We start from the raw sequence: 26037 nt of genomic DNA, 5'->3' as shown, positions 1-26037 counted from the left end.
TTTTTTTTAGGTCCTGTAATTTGTTTTTACTAGTAATTCATTGAAATGTGCAATCTCCAATTGACATTTGTCATGGTTTGAGCCTGGCACAGAGCCAGTGCCCCCATGAAAATGCCTCACCCTGGTGTCTGCTGTGAGATGTGACCAGGAATAAGCAAAACAGGCTCCAACTTAAACATAAAGAACACTTTATTACCTAAAACTACAGGAAAAATAGGGAAAGACTATAAGAAAAAGGAAAAAAAAATTGAAAACCTTACAAAAAAAAAACCATTTTCCTCCTCCCCACTCCCTGACTTTCCCAATCCAATACATTCTCTCAAAAAAACACCAACTGCCCAGCCCGGCACGACACTTTAGTATACTCAAACTGCAGTTCATGAAGAGGAAAGGAGTCCTTCTTGTTCCATAGGCTTCTGGAAACACACTGAAAACCTCGGATGCTTCCTTGTCACTTCGGCACCGCCCGGGGAGAAAAAAAAGTCCTTTTGCCGCTTGTGACATGTTCCTTCCATGCCCAGTGCTCTCACCACCGAGACATGGATCAGAGCTGCTTTTAGGGTGGTCTTTCAAGGATGCCTTGTCTCACTCCAAAAAGGCACAGTCTCTGCTTTTGGGACAACTGTCCCCCCCATATTTTTCCAACCCCCTGGGGCCGGGGGGTCCTCACAAATGAACCCTCCTGGTTTTGAGGCACTGCCTCCCCCTAAATGCAGTCTGTGTCACAGGAACAACTGAGTCCATGGCTACAAGAAAAAGTCCAGCCAAAAGGCCACTCCAAATCATCTCTCCCCATCCAATCATCTCCACAATCTCCGGGCCAAGTCATCTCATCTCTCATCTCCCTTCTTATTCAGCTTCGAGGAGGATTAGCATTTTTGTAAGGCCCCAATCATGCAAGAAAGGGTTAAAAGTTTTCAGTCTCTGCTGTCGGTCCCGGAGCGACTCCCACGCACGCTGCCCACACGCTGCCGCTCCGGCCGGGCAGTCTTCCTCCCCCTTCTCGCTGGCTGCTCTCCTGGGGGGGGGGAGAGGGGGGGCTGGCTGCCCGAGGGCTGACTCTCTGGGACCTTCCACCCTTCCATCCTCGAAGCCCCCCCGAAGCCCCCTCAACCCCATCTCTGTCCAGGCCCCGGGCCTACCACGTGGCTGGCCCCTCCCCCGCCCAGCAGCAGCGGGCCGGACGGGGGAGAGATCTGACCTCTTCGCCCGACGATGTCCAAAAGAGGAAGTGCCAGGGCAGTGCCCTGCTTTTAACCCCTGTGTATTCTCGGAGGTGTGTCCAAACCCCACTGGCTACACCAGGTGTCAGTATGAAACCCAAAACCTTCATTGGTTTGACCACAGCTTCCCAGAATTCCCACTCCTTCCTGGTCAAACCATGACACTATTGAATCCTAGTACCTCCTCATGCAGTTTGACTGGTTATGAAAATCAAGACCTTTCATGGCTGACAGTCAATCAGACTCTGTACCTACCCCCACCCCACCATTTTCCCCATCCAAGGCTGGCATTGAGAGCAGCCTTGTGCAAATCTGAGCTCCCTCCAGCCCACACTGGACCTAGCCAACAGACCACAGTTGAACAGGATATAACTTAACAAAAATTACACCATTAAAATAACAATCACACAATTACAAACTCTTCCCTGAGCTATGTGCAATGTCCCAGCATGTCTGATGAGTCCACTGTTCACAACTGATTTGCATACTAAAATTAATTTTGACTAATGTGGTTCTGTGATAGATATAAACACAATTAAGTTCTTGTATCAGGATTCTTGTCCTGGACTGAGGACAGAACAGCTCAAACAATTCCTGATTTGCAAATCTATCAGTGGTGGATGGAGAAGGGAGGTCAGGCTGCTCTTGGTGTTGAGGAAACGCTGAAAGCAGCCTGACTCATTTCATCTGCTCATGCCCTGGCTGATCTCCCCTCTTTCCCCTTCCACCCATTGGCTTTTGTCTCCCACCAGCACCCCCCCCCATGAAGAGCCTGGCTCTGTGTTCTCCATCCCCTCCTGGCTGGCACTGCCAGGCTGGGATGAGAAGCCCCTCAGCCTTCCCTGCTCCAGACTGGACCAGCCCAGCTCCCTCAGCCTCTGCTCACAGCCCAAGGGCTCCAGCCCCACCTTGGAGGCCCTTCCCAGACCCTGCTCCAGCTGCCAGACATCTTTCCTGCCCTGGGCAACCCAACCCAGGCCACAGTGACCTGGATAATCCCCGTCCTTGATGTCCTGGTCACACAGCCCTGGCCCCTTGTCCCCCTGTCAGGCTCTGGGGTGGATCCTGTGGAACATCCTTTGGTGGAGGCTGTGGCTCCAGGTGGGCTGGGGGGATCCCGGGGGACAGGGACCCTGCTGGGCATGGACAGCATTGGAGTTGTTGGGAGAAACTGTGAGGGGGAGCTGGGGCAGAGTGACCAACCCAGTGACCTGACACAGCCCTGCTGGGATGTCACACAGCCCCTCTGTGCAGTTACAGCCTGCTTTGTGAGGTCACAGCCTTCTCTGTGATGTCACAGCCTGCCCTGTGATGTCACAGACCATTCTCTAATGTCACACAACTGGTCTCTGATGTCACACCTGAGTCTGTGATGTCAGTCTGCCCTGTGATGTCATAGCTGGCTCTGTGATGTCACAGAGGCTGTCTATGATATCATAGCTGCTCAATGACCTAACATAACCCACTCTGTGATGTCACAGCCCACTCTGTGCCCTCATGTTACCAGATGATAAAGTGTCTCCACCAGGTGAGCTCACACCTGGAGCTTTTTCTCCACAACCCCAGGCCTATGGAGACCACAAAATGCCCATTGTGTGAGAAGGGGAACTGGAAGTTCACCACCCTCAGTGTCCTGCCAGCTCAGCCAGACCCACGGGAGCATTGGGGTCCATGACCAGCAGGGACCAGCAGAGAGACCCCCAGGAGAGAAGAACACATGGGTTAAGGGGAGGGGAAATATGTTAATGGTTTTGGGAAAATGATTATCACATGTGTGAAAAAGAACAGAAAATCACCATATTTGCAGATGACACTAAGCTGGGTGTGAGTGTAGATCTGCTGAAGGGTAGGAGGGCTCTGCACAGGGCCCTGGACAGGCTCGATCCAGGGCCCAAACCCAACCAGGTGAGATTGAACAAGACCAAGTGCCGGGCCCTGCATGGTCGCCACAACAACCCCTGCAGCTCTACAGGCTGGGGACAGAGTGGCTGGACAGCAGCCAGGCAGAAAGGGACCTGGGGGCACTGATGGATAGCAGGCTGGACATGAGCCAGCAGTGTGCCCAGGTGGCCAAGCAGGCCAAGGGCTTTTTGCCTGGCTCAGGAATGGTGTGGCCAGCAGGAGCAGGGCAGGGATTCTTCCCCTGTGCTCAGCATTGCTTGGGCTTCACCTCGAGTGCTGTTTGCAGTTCTGGGCCCCCCCAATTTAGGAAGGACATGGGGGGGCTGGAGTGTGTCCAGAGAAGGGCAACAAGGCTTGGGAGGGGTCTGGAGCACAAGTCCTGTGAAGAGCAGCTGAGAGAGCCGGGGTTGTGGACACAGCTGGAGAAGAGGAGCTCAGGGAGACGAGAAATTTTCAAGGCATGGGTTGGACTTGATCTCCATGGCCTGTTCCACCCTTGCTGATTCTGGGATTCTCTGAAGCCACCCTTGAAGCAGTTGCAGGAGGAGCCCTGGGCCTCCTCTTCAGAAGCTCCAGCAGCCCAGGTCCCTCAGATTCTCCTGCCAGCCCCAAACCCCATCCTGTCAGTCCTGCAGAGCCTCTGCAGCTCCTCCTCCTCCTCTGAGCCACTGCCCAGAACAGGGAGCCCCAGAGCCAGACACAGCAGCTCAGATGTGCCCCCCTGGCCTGGGGTGCCTCTGGCAAGGGAGCAGCACCAGGCACTGCAGGAGCCTGCAGACAATTCCTGCAGCACTTGTAGGATGATCCTGCTGCCCAAGGGACGTTCCCATGGTGCCAAGTCAGGAACTGCAATGGGGAGTGGGGCCAGAGAGGAAAGGGCAAACAGAGATGGGCTGTTTGCAGGGAAGGGGAGAAGGATGGGCAATAGGAAGAAATCTGGATCAGGAAAGAGGAAAGAAAGCAAAGGAAAAATCCAAGGAAATGCTCAGGGCAGTTTGGGGGTGGCTGCCAGGCAGCCCTGGCTCTGAGCACCAGCGTCTGCAGTGGGACAGGAAACTCCCAGCTGATGGGAACAAACTTTCTGGCTGACTGCAGAGGCCAGGACAAAGCTGAGTGGTTTCCCTGGTGTCTCCCCAGCCCTTGCTGGCCCCAGGGGCTGATGGCATTTGTGCCTCTGGATCATGTCCCCAAACCAACAGCAATGGGCTGTTCATGATGCTTTTCAGTGCTGAGAATTGGCCTGGCAGTGTTCTTGAGAGAGCCTGGGCAAGGAGCCTGGAGCCCCCAGGCCCTGGTCTGAGGCATCAGCGCTGCCCCAGCAGTGCCCATGGCCTGTCCCTGCTGCAGCCCCGGCACTGCCACCCCCAGGGCTGTGCCCGGCCCCAAGAGCACTCAGGCCCTACAGCAACACCAGGGCCACCAGGGCAGTGGGGTAGGAACACGGCAGCAGCACTGGCAACACCAAGTGCTGCTGCTGCTGCTGGGCGCAGCTGCTGTGCCAGCCCTGATCTGCCCCAGCTCTGCACACAGACATTGCTGCACTGTGCAGAGAAGGCAACAAAAGGGGGATCTCCAGGGAAAACTTTGCTGGATTGTGGCAGTGAGGAGCTATGTTCTTGATAGCTTCATATGAAATAAATCCTTTATTTCCTTTAAAGGTATCAAGAGCACAGCTCCTCACTGGCACAGTCTGCAGGTCACAGTGGAAGTGTGGAGAAACAAAATACTATATGGCAAAATTGATTGCTTTCGTTTAGGGACAACATTAAAAATGGTAAACAATGAAAAAGAAGCTCCAAAATGAAGCCCACAAGAAATATCAAAGACAACATTTTACAAATTATTTTCAGAAACTGTCCAGCAGTTCAATGCTTCTTACATTGTCTAGTCATCAGTCTCCAGACTGCAGCCTTGAGCTCCTGGTTCTTCAGGCTGTAGATGAGGGGGTTCAGGGCTGGAGGCACCACCGAGTACAGAACTGACAGGGCCAGATCCAGGGATGGGGAGGAAATGGAGGAGGGTTTCAGGTAGGCAAAAAAGCCAGTGCTGAGGAACAGGGAGACCACGGCCAGGTGAGGGAGGCAGGTGGAAAAGGCTTTGTGCCGTCCCTGCTCAGAGGGGATCCTCAGCACAGCCCTGAAGATCTGCACATAGGTGAAAACAATGAACACAAAACAACCAAAGGCTAAACTGGCACCAATCACAATGAGCCCAAGTTCCCTGAGGTAGGAGTATGAGCAGGAGAGCTTGAGGATCTGGGGGATTTCACAGAAGAACTGACCCAGGGCATTGCCTTTACACAGGGGCAATGAAAATGTATTGGCTGTGTTCATGAGAGCATTGAGAAAGGCACAGGCCCAGGCAGCTGCTGCCATGTGGGCACAAGCTCTGCTGCCCAGCAGGGTCCCATAGTGCAGGAGTTTGCAGATGGACATGTAGTGGTCATAGCACATGATGGTCAGGAGGGAAACCTCTGCTGAGAAGAAAAACAAAAACAGAAACAGCTGTGCAGCACATCCTGTGTAGGAAATGTTCCTGGTGTCCCAGAGGGAATTGTGCATGGCTTTGGGGACAGTGGTGCAGATGGAGCCCAGGTCGCTGAGGGCCAGGTTGAGCAGGAAGAAGAACATGGGTGTGTGCAGGTGGTGGCTGCAGGCTACGGCACTGATGATGAGGCCGTTGGCCAGAAGGGCAGCCAGGGAGATGCCCAGCAAGAGGCAGAAGTGCAGGAGCTGCAGCTGCCGCGTGTCTGCCAATGCCAGCAGGAGGAAGTGCCTGATGGAGCTGCTGTTGGACATTTGCTGTGTCTGGGCATTTCAACCTGCAGAAGGAGGAAAGACAGGGCAATGGGTTGGGCGGGGGGAGATTTCTCACAGAAAAGTCAAAGCTCTTTCTCATAGAGTCTTTCCCGTTACTGAACACCTCCCCCTGTCCATGTCTCAGACATCTTACTTCAGCTCTGCTACTGGAGCTCTGATTGCTACTGGCCAATGCTGTGTAAGGAGTTGGACCTTCACCTGCAGGACGGCTGGGAGTCAGTCCTGACCCCCAGTCAGTGCAGGGGAACAGGGCCCAGGCCTGGTGTTGGAACTTGGATAAAGAATGTTCAGCTAAGGCAGAGAAGCTGCCTGGGTGAAGGGCTGGGGATGACAGGAGGCAGAATGAGAGATTCTGCTGCACTGTGGAAGAACAGAGAGTCCAGAGAGGCAGGAGGATTGTCTGAGGCTTAGTGCAGACTGAGGGGAGCTGCTCTGTCCCTCTATCCTGTTCCAGCTGCCCTGCACTTGCACCTTTCTGAGATCCACTCCCGTGTTACCCTGGACAGCCAGGAGACACTGCTGAGAGCAGAGGGATCCCTGGCACACAAAGTGGCTCCTGCCTTTCCCAGAGTCAGGAGAGTGGGCTCATTGCCAGCCTCCCAGGCTGCCCTGCCCAGAGCTGCCCGGGCACAGGGAGCTGGGACACCCCATTGCTGTGCTCAGCCTGCACAGGAGGAGCCCAAGGGCTGGGCCTGTCCCTGCAGCTGGAACTGCCATTGCAGAGAGCCCCTCAGCAATGCCAGCAGCACCTGGGCAAGGCAAGGAGAGGGAGAGAGCCGGGCCTGAGGAAAAGCCTTTCCCTGGCCAGCCCTGCCCAGTCCCTGCCAGGCAGCAGCAGGGCAGGACAGTGGCCCTCAGGCCCTGGTCAGCAGGGAATGGGCACATGGCCGCAGAGATGCCCTTCATCTCTGGGGCTGCTCTGCCGGCCCAGGAGGGACTGAGGGCCCCGAGTCCCCGGGCTGAGGGCTGTGCTGGCTGAGAGGGGACACAAGAGCTGTGCTGCTCAGGGCAGTGTGTGTCCTGCAGGGCAGGCCCGGCAGGTGCCACATCTGCCCTGCAGCAGGGCTTCCCTCAGCACTGCCTCCCTCCCTGCCTGCTCACGGCTCTGCTGCTGGAGCTGTCCCAGCCCCAGCTGCTCCTGTGGCCCTGGGCTCCTTCCCTGCCAGAGCTGCCAGAGCCCAGCCCAGTCCCCAGGCCAGCCCTGCCCTGCAGCTGCTGGGCCCTGCAGGGATTAAAGAACAGCTCCCCCAGCCTGGGCACCATGGAAAGGTGATGCTGCATGGATCTGGAGGCTGGGCAGGTGCAGGCACTTGCTGAGGTGCCCAGGAATCCTCAGGGTGATGGTTTAAGAGTCCCAGCCACTGCTCTGCCTTGCACAGCTGAGTTTGCATTGCCACCAAGCTGAGCCAGGGAAAAGTGAGAGCACAGACTCAGGAAATCTGAGACCCAAACAGGAAACTCCTGCCCTGAATGAGCTCATGGCAAGTCCCCTCAGAAATGCGCTGGCCATGATCTGGAACTCTGAGCAACCATGGCTGCCACCCCAGCTTCAGCCCCTGCAGCCATCCCTGGCAGCAGGAGCCATCCTGCCCTGTCCCTCTGATGGTGCCCAGGGCAGCCCCACTCTGCAGCGCATCCTCCTCCTCCTCCTTTGCCACAGAGAACTCACCACGTAGAGGGCTGTGAAGATCTTTTCCCCAAGTGAAGTCTCAGCTCCATGTCTTCCCAATCCTGATTGCCTTCAGCCTGTCCCTGCCTGGCTCCTGTCCCCTCAGTGCCTGCAGGCAGAGCCCTCAGCCCTGCTGGGCTGGGAGAGGAGCTGGTCCTGGGAAGAGCTGTTCCTTTAAAGCTCAGCAGCACAGACACAGCACAAAGAATTTAATGAGCCTCTTGGGGCTTTGGTGTTGTTTACATCAGACTCAGTCCCCAAGAGAGTGTTCAGAAAAGTTCTCAAGAACTCAAACTTTAAATTGAAACTCCAAAGTTTCTTGAAGTTTTAATGGGTCCCACTGAGAAAGTGTCCCCAGGTTCCAGGTAGAGCAGAACACTGGAGGCAATGATGACACCTGGGGACAAACAAGGCAAAGATGTCTCTGGTGCTGAGCAAACCTGGATGTGTTTCAGGAATGCAAAGGGCCAAGGCCTGAGCCCCAGCCCCTGGCCAGGCAGATCCTGTCCCTCCCTCCTTGCTCAGGGCTCTTCCCGGGATGGGCACTGGAATATGGGGATGGGCAATGCCAGGGGCAGGAGCATGGGGCGGCCCCTGCCAGGCTGCTGAGCAGGGACAAGGAGGCAATGAGGCCCCCAGGCCAGCAAGGGTCACTTGTCCCCTCGTGGCCTCAGGCCCAGGCCCAGCAGCCATGGCCAAAGTGCTGCCCAAGTTGGCTCTGGCAGGGCTGTCTTTCAGCTGCTCCCCATCCCTGTGCCCTGTGCAGCCCAGGCTGTCCCATGGTGTCCCTGCCCTGCACCTCTGTCCCTGCAGGCTGTCGGCATCCCCCGGCTGCCCCACCTGGCTGGGCCCTTCCTTTGCTGACAGCTCTGCCTCCTGCCTGCCTCTGCCTGCCCACACAGGGCCTTGGCCTGCTCTAGCCTCTTTCTGGGGGATGTGTTGCACCACAGCCCTGCCCTGGGAGGGTAATTCCTTGCGCTTTGTGTCTAGTCTGCACCACCCCAGGTGATCTGTGTGGCATCATTTTTTTTCTCAGGCTATTTCATACAAAGAGGAAGAGCCTCTAACATCTCTGAAAACACCCTCCAAGCCTTCTCAGGCTTCTCCTGTTCTGTTCTCAGTCTTCACACCACTGAGCCCAGGACCATCAGTTTCTCTGGGTCATGTGCTTGAGCCCTCCAAATCCCATCTTGGGAGATTTTTCTGTCCTTTCAAGGTCTTTTCAGATTAAAACATGAAAAGAAATATTGAAATATTTGTAAAAGCCTGTAGTGGCAGAAGAAGGGACATAGTCTTGAAAATGCTCATGGATAAATTTAGATTTGATATAAAAAAGAAATATTTTGTGATGAGGTTGACAACTTGTAAACAGGTTGTCTATAGAATTGAATGCCCCATTCCAAAAGGTGTTCAAGGTCAGGAGTGTTGACCATCTGTTCCAGTGGTAGTTGTGCCTTCCCACAGCAAGGAGGCTGCAGTAGATGATATTTCAGGGGTATTCCAATTTAAAAAACAGAAGATAAATAATTTAAGGAAAGTTCTGACACCTCCTCATGAATGACTCACCAAGGGGGTCAATCGCAGAGCTTTCCAGCATGACCTCCCCAGCTGAGCATGGAGGGTTCTGCATCAGATCTGAGATTCATGATGGAAATCCACAAAGGGCATTTGGGGAATGTGAAAGATTTCCCATGGGAAGCCTAAGAAAGGACCAGAGGAAGGGAAAGTGTGGCACCATGGTGACCGTGGTGTTTTGTGGCAGAACAAACATGAATCCACGGAGAAAAGGCGATGAAAGAGCTGGTCATGTGTGAACATGATGGTCAGTGCCCGTCCCTGGCCATGCCCTACAGCTGATCCCCACAGCCTGTGGCATTCCCTAAACACTCCATTGCCAGGAACTGTCTGGGACAAGAGAACTCTCTTTGCTCTGGGTACCAAGGAATGTCCAAGTGTCACATACTGGAGTGGGGACCACAAATCATCAGGTCCTGTGTCCTTTGGGGACCCAGGCACTAGTGAGACTGGTGTGTGTACACCCAGCACTGGTGCGTGTGGGGCTGGGTGTAACCACCAGGGAACATCAAACCAGAGAAACCAATGAGGAGCAGAGGTCTGGGAACTGCTGTGCGAGATCAGCTCCTGCAGGGATCCACATGGTCTGGGGGTCTCTGCAGCACTGCCTCTCCTCCTGCCATGGCAGAGCACACAAACAGCCCATCCCTGTGTCCCTTTGCCACTGACTATGCTTTGCCCTGGCCTGGAGGAGCCCCTGTGCATTTCCCTCCCCCATGGCTCTGCCATTCCTGATCCAGCAGCTGTGGGGCAGCAGAGCTGGGGCAGTGCAGGGACAGGGCTGGCTCTGACAGGGCTATTGTGGTTTAGGAATGGTGCTCTCCAATTTGCTACTCCTACTACAAAGACCATGTGCCTCCCTAGATTTATATTCCCACCATTGTTCCCCCACACCACAGGGGCTTTGCCTGCCTGACCCTGCTTGATCTCAGCCTAGGTTTCACAGTCAGGGATAACCTGGAGATGGTGTCCATGGTTAAATCCACCCCTCGCTCATGAGCCCATCCGGAGGTTGCATCCATCCCCTGATGACCTGAGGTCTCCAGAAATAACTCACCCTTGTGTGGCCAGTCCAGACCCCCCTGAGACACTTTAATCCTGGCAGCCCCATCCTCCTGTCCGTAGTTGTGATGCTCTTCAGTGCCCGACTCTTGGGCACATGAGCATCCACAGGAGGGACTTTCACAGCCAACTTCTCCCTCGGACAGAGATGTCTTGCCCCCGTCCAGCAGCCCCGCTGGGTTTCCCTCTGCACTGCCAATTGTCCTTTTTCCATCGTTCCAGCCACCCCACAGAGCATTTCCCACCATCCCCGAGTCAGTGCTGACAGTGCTGACAGAGGTGCAGCGCTGGCCATTTCTCTCACTCAGAGCTCCAGGGATGGTCCCAGTGCTGCAGTGACTGCAGGAAAAGGGGACCCCACAATGGGACATTTCTTGGTCAAATACAGACAGGAAGAGTGACTGTCTGTGACTCGGGTTTTGGCCTGGCAGCCCCCGCCGTGGTTTGCAGGGAGCTGCAGTGTGGCTCAGCCCTGGCTGTGCCCAGCAGTGCTGGCCTGGGAGAAGGTGTCAGTGCCAGCTGGCCCAGGGAGCTGCAGCCTGTGGGGAACAAATTCTTCCTGGCCTCCTGCCCCAGGGTGACACTGAAGGGCCTCATGGAGCCAAGGGGCCATTGTAGCACTTCAGGGCCCCACGGAATTAAGGGGACTCTTTGGACATTGCGGCGCCTTGTGGGACTGAGGCCATTGTGACACTTCAGAACCAAGGGGCCACTGTGAAACTACGGGGCATTGTGGAACAGATACTGAAATCGCCAAAATAGAAACTTTCTAACACATTTTGAGTATTAGAAAGCAGCCATTCTTTATTGCAGCACTGATCACTTGGAGGATCCTTCCTCCATTCAAGTGCCCCAAGTGTCAGGTGAGCAGAGGTTTTATCACATATACTGATTACATATTCCTGAGATATTCCTCTGTGGTGGCCTACAGCTGGACTGTAGGCCTCACAGTATAAATAATTTCAACTTCATAACTTAAATCAACTATTTATTGTATAATTACCTTACTTATGTAATTCAACCAGTAGGAGCAGGCCATGGCCGTTGGAGACTCCGGCTGCTATTGGCTAGTTAGATGAGTAGTAACTGGCTCAGCCAATGAGGATTAACCTCATGGGCCTTCTTATCTATATAAGGAAGTGAGATCTCAATAAAACTGCCTGTTGCTGCATGAACACAGAGTGTCAAGTCACCTGTCTCTGAAACTGCAATCCCCATTGGTGCCCCCGATGTGATCACAACAGCTGCTGCTGATAGAGTGAGGAGATGGACAGGGCACCAAGAGAAACTGCCCACAGACTTTGAGCTGTGAAGAGCGGTGTCCAGAGCTGCAGGGCAACCAGGAAGAGTTTCCTGCAGCCTTTGAGCTGCAAAAAATGGTGGAAAGAGCTGTGATCAGTCTGGACCCTCTATTTTTTTCTCTTATTATTTTTCTTCTTGTAAGTGGAAGACACCACTGACACGGGAGCAGGGGCTTTGAAACTGGAGGACCCCCTCCTGCAAATATGGACTCATATTTCAAAGAAAATATTTGAAAAATATGATGAATGGGCTTTATTAATCCTAATAACGTGGTGTGAGAGCCACAGACTGGACATGTTGGAAGGGGCTCCCCTAGATTTAAAAACTTGGGAGTGGGCTTGTAGAAGAACTCTTGGCAGAACAAGGGCATGCTATACTCCTACAGGAATTGGACAACTCTGGCCTCCAGATTATAGAGTTACTTTGAAGACCATGTACCATTCTAAGAACAAGATAGACCATATACTGTCCTCGAATAGATACAACAAGGAAGAATAAGCATTGTGCAAGGACAAAGCTGGATGCCAAACACTATATGAGAACTGCTAATTTTGCACACCTTACCTAAAATGCTTACAGCGTGTTAACCAATCAACAAGTAACAGGTATAAGAATTAAGCAGTGGTGGCATGAGACAAGTGTATAGAATCATAATTATGACAAAATTGCTACATAAAGGAAGATGACATGTAATCACATTGGTGTGATTGTCATTACTCGTCCAACTCTCCATGTAGGCCTCACAGTATAAATAATTTTATTTATAAAATTATAAATACTGGTGCCACGAACAGGGACCCTCTGAGACTCTTGAATGCAGTTTGCGTAAATGTGTAAGACTGAAACATCAGGCAAGAACCTGATTTGGGAACCAGAGAGTTGGAGGCAGGAGAGACCTGGTGGGCAAATGCAGAGACCAGAGTCTGGAGCTTGAGTGGCCGAACAGCCCCTGCCAAGGTAAGACTGCGATGGAATTAGACACGGCAATTAGATTGCTCACAAGTATCCTCTCTAAGAGAGGCGAGGACATAAAAGGAAACAGAAATAGAAGCCCTAGTGAAATGAGAATGAAAAAGAAAAAAATTTCTTGAGCCTTCCCTGCTATTTAGTACAACTGAGTGGAAAGAGGTAGGAAACCATCTTTGGGATAGCACAATAGAAGGAAAAAAAAAATGGAAAAGAAGCTTAGGAGTTAGGAGCCAGCTGGAAATCTATTATTAACACTTTAGAAACTATGAAAGCTAAGTAAAAAGTGGTTCCTACAGCCATTGAAGCTTTAGGAGGCGATGTTAGTGAAAGACAACAAGAGATAAAAAACCCAGCATCTCCTAAACCATCACATATTGCTACCTTCTTTGGGGTCAGAAATACTCAGCCTGTGAACAGAATTACGGCTCCTGTTTGCTCTACTTTGCAAGAAGTGATAGGTAGTGTATCACAAGTAGAAGAAGTTTCCCTGCAGGAATTTGTTACAGGTGACCAAAACCAAAAAGAAGTACTCAACCCCCCTCTTGTGGGAGAAGAGCAGAACGATAAATCACTCAGAGTGATTAGTGGTGTGAGACCAAAAAGAGCAGTTACAGCTCGCTGGCCAGATAAAAAGGAAAAAGAGTATTGTTCTCTGTATTGTTCTCATTCTTCGTGTCATTCACCGTGCTGCTCCCCTTTGAACCCCCCCTTGCCTGAAACATCGTCAGATGAATTTGAAAAAGAAGAAGAAAAAAATAAAACTCGTAAATCGAAATATCCTAATTTTAATTATCTGCTTCAAGAAATACTAAAGAAAATAGCAGAATTATCCACCTGGCAAGAACAATTAGAAAAACAAACAGAAAACGTGAAAAAATCAGAAGTTATACCTACATCCCTTTCCACTTCAATGCCTTTCACTCCTACTGCTCCACGAGTGCCTGGGTCGCTTGTGCTGTCTCCACAGGCTCCCAAGCCAGAAAAAGATCCAATACAGCAATGCTGGTCAGGAGTTATTCGTGATGCTATCTTAGATGGAGAATGGCACACAGCAAGTACTCCGGCTTGTCCTGTATTAGTTACCAATAACAAGGTAAATTGGGAGCCACGTGATTGGAAATTACTGCAACAAGCAAAACAAACAGTTACCACTCACAGTCTGTGGTCAGAAGCTGCTTGTCAAATCATTCAATTTATTTTTACAGCAGATGTCCTTTCTCCTGCAGATTGTTCTGGAGTTGCCTTGTTGCTACTTACATCATCTCAATATTTAATGTTTGAGAGAGAATGAAAATGATTAGCAGTAGAAGAAGCAAACAGACATCAGGTTGTAGGAGACACCCTTTATGGATTGCAAGCAGACATAATAACAGGACAAGGACCTTATTCTATCACGCAAGTTCAACTACAATACCCCACACAGATGCATCAGATTGCTCGAGCTTTATCTCATTGAGCCCTTTTGTCTGTACCAGATAAGAAAAAGCCTGCACCTTACACCACTGTCTGGCAGGGGGCAACAAAGCCTTATGGACAGTTTGCAGATCCTTGTCAGCAGCAATAAAAGATGCTTCAGATTTACCACCCGAACTTCAAGGACAAATGTTCTGCGCTCTTGGTTTTGAAGGAGCTAATCCCAAAACAAGAGCAATCCTAGCAACACTACCTCTAGGAAGTCCGGTAGATGAAATACTTGTGAGAGCCACCAAGTAGAACACAATAATCAAGCAGCTGCATTCACTGCAGCAATGAGAGGAGCAATAAAGGAACAAGAACATATAATTGCAGCATCACTATCTGGAAGTAGAGATAAGCAAGTTAAAATGAAAAATCAAAATAACAATAACATCAAAACCAACAGTTGCTTTCGCTGCAGTGAACCAGGACACATACGACGCAACTGCTCCAAAACTGTTTGGTGTCATACATGCAACTCTGATACTCAAGCTACAGCTGCTTGTGGACGAGGACGATTGGGAATCTTGCAGTGCAGTGCGCCAGGTCTGCCCGCAAAGACACAAGCTCAGACTCCAGTGACAGAGACCCAGAAGAAAATAATTTCTTTTACCAGCACATCCCAGTCACCCGAGGAAGCCTCCGAGTGGACATAGCAACCACAGTAGAAGTAACTTTGAGTAATAAGGAAGTGACACTAATTCCAACTGGTGTAAAAGGTCCTTTACATAGTAGGACTTCTCGACTTGGAGGACTCTTACTTGGAAGAGCTTCAACAGGAAAACAAGGAGTAATCGTACTACCTGGAGTGGTGGATGTGGACTTTACAGGACAAGTGCAAATCATGGCCTATGCATTACAACCACCAATCACAATTCCAAACAGAAGCAAAATTGCTAAAATACTTCCCTTTGAAAATGCTTGTACATACGATCCTCACTATCACAAGATGCTCCTACAGAAAAGCCAAACACCCAAAATAAGAGGAGAAAATGGTTTTGGATCTACTGGACATGAAGTGTTCTTCACATTAGATCTTAATCAGAGATAATACCAAAAGATTCAATTAAAGAAAGGCAATCAGCAAATTTATTTAGAGCCGTTATTAGATTCTGGAGCAGATGTCACCATCATCAATCAACAAATGTGGCCTCAGACATGGGAACTGCAATCTCCTGCCGCTCAAGTAGTAGGAGTAGGAGGTGCAAAAGCACCAAAACAAAGTAAAGATTTGATTACACAGCAATTTGAAAATGGCCAAACTATTGTAACTCAAACATATGTGATGCAACTTGCACACACATTTCCAGGTTGAAGTGGACGAGATGTCTTACCACAAATAGGACTTGTCATGACAGCTGATCAGCACTTTGTGCCATGGCCACTGGACAGCAACCGCCCATACTAAAAATCACATGGTTAACTGAAAAGCCAGTATGGGTAGACCAGTGGCCAATGACTTTAGAACAGCTGTACGTTGCAGAAGAATTAATTCAAGAACAACTAAAAGCAGGCCACATCTGACCTTCCACAAGCCCATGGAACACTCCTATCTTCATTATACCAAAGAAATCTGGAAAATGGTGAGTTTTACATGATTTATGAAAAATTAATGAATAAATGCTAGCTATGGGAGCATTGCAACCTGGCCTTCCTGCTCCTACAATGATTCCTCAAAATTGGTGAATTGTTATGATAGACTTAATAGACTGTTTCTTCACAATTCCTTTACACCACGATGACACACAAGGATCTGCACTTACTTTGTCATCTGCCAATTTTGCAGCCCCTGCCAAATGCTATGAATGCAAAGTTCTCCCCCAGGGCTCTTGCAACTCACCTACTATGTGCCAAATCTTTGTTGATTGGGCACTTCAACCTATATGACAACGTTGGCCACAGGAACTTATTTATGATTATATGAATGACGTCTTGTTTGCTGCCAAAACCACAATCTCTGACAGTCAATTACAGTGGCTCATTGATCATCTACACTCCTGTGGTTTAACTGTAGCTCCTGAACAAGTCCAATGTTCTGCACCATGGAAATACTTAGGTTGGCTCATCTCAGATGCTCAGATCAGGCCTTAAAAAGTAACAATTACTGCTCAAATAACTAATTTACATGATGCTCATAAACTCCTAGGAGATCTACAATGGGTTTGTAATATTGTTGGCATCACCAATGATGACCTGCAACCCTTCCGATCTTGGCTGTATGGCACTGTAGCAAACAATCCCCGAAGCTGTCCATCAGACCAACAAGCTGCTCTAGACATCGTAGCTCACAAAATTCAAACAAATTGGAGTAGCTGACAGCTAGCAAATCAACCATGATCTCTACTGATCTGCAATACAACAACTTCTCCTCTTGCCATTATTCTACACATTCCCGCCACTTTGTCCTTCTTAACAAGTCCATTTTCATCCCAGATTCCCCATGAAATGAGAGACCTGAGCTAGTGGAAGTGCCTGAAAGATGCCCTTTTCCTCTGCAGGGACACCGAGGTTGAAGCAGGAGCCTGAGCCCTCTCTGGGGAAGCCTCCTCCGCGCTGGAATTTGTGCCGAGCTGGGAGAGGAGGAGGAGGGGGAGAAGGCTGGTGCTGTGTGGCAGGAGCAGGAGGTTTGGGCTGCAGGACATTCCATCTGCGCCGCTGCCCCACAATGGGCGGCCGTGCCCGGGGCTCTGGGCCTGGCCCCACGTGCGCTGAGCTCCCGACACTGCAGGAGCTCCCTGGGCTGGGCTCAGCTTCCCGCTGGCCCTGGGCAGCAGGCTGAGCTCCAGCTGGGATCAGCAGCAGCTGGAAATACCTCTGAGCATCTCCATTTGCTGCTGCTGCTCACAAAAAACAATGGAGGGAGTCAAGAAGTTCTGGTTTCTCTTTCTCCTGGTGGGTTTTTTCATTTGATTTGACATTTGAGAGGCAATTTCTTTGATGGCGTCTGTCAGTTGATTCTATTTCAGCAGCAGCAGCAACAGGGTTGTGTTTGAGCACTGCAAATGTGGCTTGTGAGGCTGCTTTAAATCTCCATGATTTAGTGGTCAGGGACTTGAGAGCATTTCAAGATCTGCTAATCATGATGTCTGCTACAAAAAGCCTGAATTTCTCATCACAAAAGCACTTTAGGTAGCACTGATAAAAAATGGCATTTGCAATTTTACAGATAAATTTAAAGTGGCAATCAGAAGGAGGAGCAGAGCAGCCAGGATCTCCAGTGCCCAAAGAAAAGTCATCAGCAGCCTTCTGCTGTCAGCTCAGGGTGAGTAAAACAGTGCTGAAAACAGCGCTGGAACCTGATCCTTTCTTTCTCTGAGGGCTGGCTCAGGGCAGCACAGGCGGGCCCTGAGCAGTCAGGGCTGTGTGTGGATGCTGGCTGCTCTGCTCCAGAACTGAGCTGGAAAAAGCCCTTGGGAGACGAGGCAGGAGCAGGCGGGAAGGGGCCGGCGCTGCTGCTGCTCCTGGCCGGGAGCCCCGGCTGGGCTGGGCCCGCGCCCCCTCTGCTGCGGCTGCTGCTGCTGCCAGAGCCGGGCGGGACTCGGGGACAGGGAACGGACACGGGGGGACAGCAAAGGCCTGGCAGCTGCAGGGATGGTGGCGCTGGGGCCGGGGCCAGCACAGAGCTTCAGCCCGCAGTTAACCCCGAGGGAAACGCTGGGGAAAGGCTCCATTTCAGCCTTTCTTTACTTGTGGCTGTGAAGGGACCGAAAAAAAGGAGAACAAGCAGGGCCCGACCCCTTCTCCTTTGGAGGAGCCCCAGGCCTGGGGTTGTGAAGGGACTGTGAGAGCCATGAGGGGCTCTGAGGAGTTTTTAGGGGCCATGAGGGGCTGGGAGGGGCCATGAAGGGCTGTTGGGCACCTTGAGGGGGAGAAGGTCTCTGAAAGGCTGTGGGAGGCCAGGCACCTCATGAGATAAAGGATTCATTATGACACTGTGGACACAAGGAGACTGTTGTTTGAATATGGAAACTTTTGGAACCAAAAGTCCATAGTGACATTTTGAGGCCTCATGGAACCATGGAGACCATTAGGACACTTCAGGACCCACTGGAACCAAGGGGCCATTGTGACACTGCAGGACCTCATTTAACCAAGGGCTCGTTGTAGCACGGCAGGGCCTCATGGAATCAAGGAGATGGTAGTGGAGCTCCATGAGACCACAGGTATTGGAATAGAAATCCCAATATTACCAGTTAGATGGTGCCTGGGCCAGTTCTGACCCTCGCTGCTGAGCCAAAGGCGGCTTCTGTGGTGCTTTACCCCAGAGATACCTCGGCTGCCGGAGATTGCAGCAGGACACTGAACAAGTCCAGGCTTGTCAGGAACTCTGTTTACCTCAGGAGAGAGAGCTTCTGGCGATGGTGAAGAGAAAAAGGAGAGGATTCTGCTGGAGGGTTTATGTCCAGATGTTTAATCCATGGTTACAGAGGTCTGAACCGGGGCAACTGCTCCAACAGAATCCCGGCCGCATGAACTGATTAACCTTTTAAGCTCTGGGACAGGGGAAGGGGAGGAGACAGGTAAGCTACCAACCAGGTGAAAGGGGCAGGGTCTCAAGGGACTAGGGACACCTATCCAATGTCCCCCAGGCCTGAGGGACCAACCACACGACGCCTTGCTGGAATGTTAAACCTGATTGACAGGGCACACTCAGCAAGGGGCGAGGGAGAAGGGAGAAGGGAATATTGGCACACCTGAGGAAGGGACCCGGAAGCTAAAAACACACCACAACATCTCCCCCTAGTTTTGTTTAAAAAGACGAGGACTGCGTTTATGGTGCAGAATGCTTGCCAAACCATGGTTGGTAAATCGGTTCTTCTTCTACAGGAGGGTCAGTGTTTTCCACTGAGGCTTCCAGGTCATCCATTGGAGCACTGAGGGCTTCCAAATTGTAGACCTCAGGAGGGGGGGATGAGCTTGAAATTAACTTGAGAACCATGCGTTTGATCAGTCCAAAACCAATGCTAACAACTACAATAACTATAACTAAAATAAACAGCACTACAAACACAGTTTTCAGAACAGATCCCAACCAGCCCGCGAGTCCCCAGCCTTTGAACAGTCCATTCAGCCCGTTGTCAGTTTCTCTGATGGTGTCCGAGAGCCTTTGCCAAGGCAGTCCATATGTGGTTTGGGCTGCGGTACTATGTAGGAGATGGCAGGCGGGATGATCACGAGTAGGACGAGAAGCAGGCTCGGTCTCATGGCGTCTCGAGGCTACACACAAACAGTGGGATCTAAACTGGTATAAAAACTTGAGACAGACATATATTACAAACTATTCCAGATAGGAGGCTTAAATGGAATTTCCCCCAGAGAACGTGTGCGGCGTTTCCTTCTCCAGGCAGCGTGAGCAACCTGGGGTGCTTCTGCAGATTTCTCTGAGACTTTGGGAACATAGGGCTTTACCCATTTGGAAGGAACCCACCTTAAACCAGAGGGGGTGGACACACAGGCGTATCCACGTCCCCAAGTAACCAATTTGTAAGGTCCCACCATTTTCCAAGTCTCAGGGTCCTTTACTAAAACCGGAGGTTTTTCTTTCATCAACCTGTGACTGCTCCCCCCAAAGTGGCGTAGGATGGGTGGGTTCAGGCTGTCAAAATAACAATTCAGAAAATTGATTGTGAATAGTGCCCTGGATAACTGGATGTGGGGAGGTTCTACCTTCAGAACCTGTTGTTGCTGGTCCAGGACCCTTTTAATATCACGGTGAGTTCTTTCTACAATGGCTTGACCTGTAGGGGAGTAGGGGATGCCAGTTTTGTGCTCTACTCCCCATTGCTGCAGGAAGCTCTCGAATTCCTTGGATTTATAAACAGGCCCATTATCAGTTTTCAGCTCCTTGGGGATGCCCATTAAAGAAAAAGCCTGTAAGAGGTGCTTAATAGCATCAATAGATGATTCTCCTGTGTGGGCAGAAGCATAGACCGCTCCAGAAAAGGTATCTACACTAACATGAACATATTTCTGCCGTCCAAAAGCTTGTATGTGTGTTACATCTGTTTGCCACAGTTCACAACTGTTCAGTCCCCTTGGGTTTGCTCCCGTACTCACTGTAGGAAGTGCATGTTGTTGGCAATTTGGGCACGTGGCCACAATCGCTTTGGCCTGTTCTCGAGTGATGTTAAACTGACGAACCAGGCCAGGTGCATTTTGGTGGAAAAGCTGGTGGCTGATTTTTGCCTGTTCAAAAACATTTGGGAGAGTGGCTATCACTGCAGGTGCAGCAAGAGCATCTGCCCTTCTGTTGCCTTCAGCGATAAACCCTGGCAAGTCAGTGTGTGACCTGACATGCATCACATAAAATGGTTGCTCTCGGTGAGTGACTAACTTTACCAGTTTTGAGAGTAATTCAAAAAGTGCGATGTTAGATACATCTTGCAGTATTGCTTGATCTGCTCTGGATACTACTCCTGCCACGTATGCAGAGTCTGTAATCAGATTAAATGGTTCTGAGAACCTTTCAAAAGCCCTAACAACCGCAGCCAATTCAGCAACCTGAGGTGAACCTTCCACCTCAGCAACGTCTGTCTCCCACTGCTGGGTTTGAGGATCCTTCCAAGTCATAACAGACTTGTGGGACCTCCCTAACGCATCTGACCCTTTTGAAAGGTGTCCTACTTAGAGCACTTCTCAATTTTAAAGTAAATTGAACATCTTGCTCGAACAATTTGTGAGCAGGCCTCGCTACCGAAATTTGTCCTGAGTAGGAATCCAGAGCAAACTGCAACACTTCATTTTCTTGAAACAATAGTTCCAGTATTTTCATAGTATTTTGACCTGATTTTAACTCCACTGGAATGTGAATGCACTTAAAATCACATCCTGCTAACTCCCTGATCCGGGTCCTTGCTTTCCGGATCAGTTCTGCTACCAGTTCCTGAAGCTTTGTCAGTCTCTTGGACCTTTTGTGACTGAGGAAAACCCATTCTATGATCAAGAGAGAGTCCCTCTGGTCCCAGTCCTTTTTTGGTGTGTTCTTTGCCTTAGGTGTTTGTTTTTCCTCCCACTGGAAAATAATTCCATGGAGGTGTGGCAACTTACCTAGAATGATAAATTTGAATGGCAGATCAGGCCGGCATCGGTTGGCCTGTCTTGTGGACATTGCAATCTGAACCTTTTCTAGAGCTTTCCGTGCCTCTGGGGTAATAGACCTAGGAGCACCTGGGTCCTCTCCCCCTTTCAATAAATTGAAAAGAGGGGCAAGGTCTTCGTTAAGTCAGACCGAGCCACGGTGTTACCCAATTCAAAGACCCACACAACTTGTGGACATCTGCAAGGGTCTTGATCCTTGGATTGATTTCTAGTTTTTGAGGAACAATGGTCCTATTTCCAATTTCTAGGCCCAAATACTTCCAAGGTGGCATCTTTTGAATTTTCTTTTCCTGGAGCTCGAACCCTGCAACAATCAATCCATTGATCGTTAGGTCAAGCGCATGTGTGAGTAAATCATCGTTGCGGGTGCACACAAGGATATCATCCATGTAATGATAGATGATGGCCTTCTCTGCGGATGCACATATTGGGGAAACAGGGAAGAGACATACCACTGGCAGATAGCTGGCGATACCTTCAGGCCCTGAGGAAGAATGGTCCAATGGTACCTTTTCATAGGGGATTCCATGTTGGTGGAAGGGACCGAGAATGCAAAACGCGGTGCATCATCAGGGTGCAAGAGGATTTGGAAAAAACAATCTTTAATATCAATAACAGCTAATTTCCAATCTTGGGGAAGCATTGTTGGGGATGGCATACCAGGTTGGGGAGATCCCATATCTTCAATTACATTATTAATTTGTCGGAGGTTGTGAAGAAGTCGCCACCTCTTTTTGTCAGCTTTTTGGATGACAAACACTGGAGAGTTCCATGGGCACATGGTCTCCACAATGTGGCCCTTTTTTACTTGCTCTTCCACTAGTTCCTCAAGCACCTTTATTTTATGTTTAGTGAGCAGACACTGTTTCACATCAACTGGTTTGTCTGTCTTCCACTTCAGTTTTTGGATGGGGCGCTGTTGTTCAATGACTGCTGCACAAAAATGCTGTGGAGAGTCTGGAATATCACTTGTGACACCCCACTGGGCCATTAAATCTCTCCCTAACAAAGGTTCTGAATAATCTAACACAAATGGACGGGTATTTGCCAATTGTCCCTTTGGTCCCTCGATTTGAATAATGCTTTTGGATTGCCTTGCCAATTGCAGACCTCCTACACCTCGAAGGTGACCAGCAACATTTTGCAAAGGCCAATGTGCTGGCCAGTCTTGTACTGGAATCACTGTGCAGTCTGCACCTGTGTCTACAAGCATCTCAGTGCGTTTTGACTCCCCACCTCCACTGAGGTTACACCATAATTTAGGTTTGTCTTTCCCAATAACTTGGACCCGGGCAATTGTGGGCCCTTGTTTTTCAGTACTTTCAGGTAAAGATGGTACAGGGATAGCTTGTGCAACAATTTGTCCCTTGGGAAGAAACAGGGGTGGGTGGAAACAGTGCAGGCCGAGAACGAATTGCTCAGGATGTGATGTTGTCATTCCTGGAGACATCTCAATATCTTGTGGTGTGTGTTTGGTGTCCCCAATGATGATGTACCTACAAGGAGTTCAGTTCCACGTACCCTTCTGTTCAGGATGTACAGAGACAAAATGCCAGTCAGTGTCCTTCAGGTGGAGCGACTCTGTCAGCTGCAACCTGTAAGGCTCATTGACAGAAGACGTGGTTAACAGAGGATCACTTAAATCATAACAAAGGTTATTTTGTTTCACTTTCAACAGTGGACCAGCAGACTTGGTCTTTGAAGCACCTGCTTCACTTACACAAATGTTAATATTATCGCGCGCTTGATTTGTTTTGCTACTCTTATTCCCTTGGCCTGCTCTTTTTGTGTCTGCACGCCTGGCAGGCGGGCACTCCCTTTTCAGTTTTTTTGTCGTTGTTGACCCCCAGGGAGGGCTTGTAGTTCTCCTCCCCTGCCATTTCTAAATTCATCAAATTCCCTTTTCAGGGGGCACTGGTTACTCCAGTGCCCTAGGCTGTTACAAAGCAGGCATGGTTTAGTGGGCTCAACCACTGCTGGTCTCCGCTGCTGCCCAGGGTACTGCTGTGCTGAGGGAAAAGGTGCAGGGCTGGCAACGGTAACACGCTGAGGTGGTCTTGCCAGCAGCCTTGGTCTGGTGTCTTCAGCCACAGTCATCAGAGGCACTTTCCTGTTACAGACTAGAAGCATATCTTTTAATGTAGGGAAAGGTTCCATAGGAAGGCTCAGGATTGCCGCTCGACACTGTTCATTTGCATTTGTAAATGCTATTTCTTCTAAAATTGCTTCTCTAGCATTTTCCTTTTTAACCTGTATTTCAATGGCTCTAGTTAGCCTTTCTACAAATTTCAAAAAAGGCTCTGATGGTAGTTGTTTGATTTTACTATAGGGCTCAAAAGACCCCTCAGGTTGGAGGGAAAAGAATGCTTTTTCAGCTGCTTCTTTTACTTTCTCAAGTGTTTCTGCAGGAATTGTAGCAGCTTGGACTGAGGGAGAAGACCATTGACCCTCACCACAGAGGTGCTCCATGGTGATAGGGTTACCACTGTTGTCTTTTGCTGTGTTTGGATCAGCCTGTAAGCCTGGGAGAGCATCTTTTAGCAGTTGTTTCAATGCTGATTCCCATAATTTGAATTCCATGGATGTCATGAGACATGAAAAAAGTTGTTTTAAATCATGTGGAATTACAACAGTCCTACTTAATTCAGAATTTAAAAGGCCACGGAAATATGGACTGTGTGGACCATATTCTTTATGAGATTTACAGATCTCTTTAATCAATTGTCGTCCAAAAGAATTCCAATTAGCAGTTGGGGCTGCTCCTCCCTGAGCTGCAGGCTGAAACGTAACAGGAGCTAGTGACAACATGGGACTATGCATTGGGTCTGCTGTCCCCTGCTCTGTATCCCCGGAATCAGAAGCATTGGGATCACAGCTACAGGTTTTGGGACAGGCAATGGGTGTGTCCCCACCGTGGGAACCCAGGGAGGGGGCGGGGACAGGGAGCCAGCAAGGGGCGGGGAAACCGTGGGAACAAGGGGCAGGGTCAAGGGGCTGGCAGGGGGTGGGGTCGCCTGGTGACATCACGTCAGCAGACGCCCCCTGGGAGGAGTAGAGGGGCGGAGCTGAGGGTACTGCAGGAAAGGCGGGGGGAGGGGGGAAGGTGTCACAAGGAACTGGAGGAGAGGGGGATGGGGATGGAATTTTGGAATGCTTAAGAGGATTTTGGGAAGAAGAAGACCAGGTTTGGGAAGATGCCACATGGCATCTACCATCTTGCGGACCCCCTAGGGACTGGGGGCCATTTTGGACATCACTGCTCTCCGGAAAGCTAACACGTGCTCTGGGTTTTAGAGGAGGGGATACAGGGGGTTGGGAAAGCCACGCAGCCTGGCCAGGGCTTTGTGAACAAAACAACACAGGTATTCTTGCACACTCTGGGAGCCGACTTCCCAATGAGTGTGCTCTCTTTAAAATACCAAGTTTTGGGGAAAGAGGTTTAGGGGTTTTAGAGGGAGAGGGAGGAACAGGGAGAGCAGAGGTACATGGCTTTACATTTGGCTTTTTCTCCATTTCCTTTTGTTTGAGCAATGCTGTTCGAATTTGTAAACTCCAGAACACAAATTTAGCTGAGGGTGATTTGCCAGATTGTCCTAAGGTTATCAATTCATTCCCAACTTTATCCCAGAATTGAATATTGTGGATTTCTTCAGGGGAAATGTTTGGGAACTGCAGAAAAAGCCATCTTATAAACTGTTTCAATTTTCCTTTAGAGAATTTCACATTACCATTGACTAAAATGCTAACAATATTATAATACACTCCCCTTTGTACAATGCTAAGTTTGGAACCCATGTTAGATGTAAAAAGCAAAGTACTTAATCCCGCCTGACCAAAAACAAAGCTAAAATCAGCTACCAATTTCTAAAAAAAACCACAGATAGAAAGCCATAAGAGCAGACAAAAGCTTCACAATGCAGCTGTATATACTGCTTTTAAAATCCCCGGGCAGCAGCAGCAGGGCACGCCCTGCCAAGCCGAGGCAGAAACAAAGCCTCCCCCGCCGTGGAATGCAGCCCCCCCACGGAGCAGAGATAGCAGCGACTCCACGTGGCAGCCGAAACCGGGGCCCCCGCGCCGCGTGTGCAAAGAGCACTCCGGACCCCGCAGATCCCCCGGCCACGTGGAAAGACAGCCCTCCCCACCCCCCTGCAGAGCAGAGAAAGAAAGAGAGTCCTCCGCGGAGCAGAGAGCCGAGAGCCTCCCCCTCCCCCACACAGAGAAAGAAAGAGAGTCTCCTAACACGTGTCCGAGCACACTGCTGAGCCGGGGGGGAAGGGCAGAGAGCGATCCCACTCCGGCGCGAATTCTAAAAGACAGTGAAACATGCGGCAGGAAAGCTAACACTAGAACGCTATGAATTCCCGTCTGTGGGGCTGCGCAGCCAAAAATGCAAAGGCAAAAAAGGAACAGAACTTGCGGCAGAGTCTGTTTTTGAGCTTCTGCTGTACCGAAAGCAGAGATACTCACGTGAAATGGAAGCTGTAGGCTGGGTCTAGGCAGGCAGGTCTCCTCACCGGAAAAGGACTTCTCTCTGGGTTCAAGAGAGGCTACCCTTTTCTTCCTCTGGAAAATCTGCTCACCACAATGAAGCTGGGCTTTCCAAAAGGTGCCGAACAGTCCACAAAACTTCTTCTGGGAGTATTCCCAAAGTCTCTAGCTGAGGGAAATGCAACCAAAGCCCTTCCAGCTGGATGCACGGCTGGCAGAAACTTCTCTGAGGTACTGGGAGTCTGTTCTCGGGCTGCAGAGTCGCTTAGCCCACCCACAGGGATGCCAATATATTGGAATAGGAATCCCAATATAACCAGTTAGATGGTGCCTGGGCCAGTTCTGACCCTCGCTGCTGGGCCAAAGGCAGCACTGTGGTGTTTTACCCCAGAGATACCTTGGCTGCTGGAGAGTGCAGCGGGGCACAGGCGCAAGTCCAGGCTTGTCAGGACTCCGTTCACCTCAGGAGAGA

General features: G+C 50.3%; 1 protein-coding gene across 1 annotated transcript; it reads right to left on the bottom strand.

The window, feature by feature from the left end:
- Positions 1 to 5004: 5004 nt before the first annotated feature.
- On the bottom strand, positions 5005 to 11289 carry LOC135441898 (olfactory receptor 14J1-like; the record flags this gene model as incomplete). The annotated part of the gene is made up of 2 exons (XM_064701454.1): positions 11259 to 11289; positions 5005 to 5601 (listed from the first exon to the last, which is right to left on the bottom strand). Coding segments are annotated over exons 1-2 (628 nt in total), but the record flags the coding sequence as incomplete, so codon positions are not given.
- Between the last annotated feature and the right edge of the window lie 14748 nt (positions 11290 to 26037).

Source organism: Zonotrichia leucophrys, unplaced genomic scaffold, assembly GCF_028769735.1.
Source record: "Zonotrichia leucophrys gambelii isolate GWCS_2022_RI unplaced genomic scaffold, RI_Zleu_2.0 Scaffold_648_28601, whole genome shotgun sequence".
Lineage (NCBI taxonomy): Eukaryota > Metazoa > Chordata > Aves > Passeriformes > Passerellidae > Zonotrichia > Zonotrichia leucophrys.
Note: the sequence above shows the minus strand (reverse complement) of the source record. Positions and strands in the feature narration are given on the sequence as shown.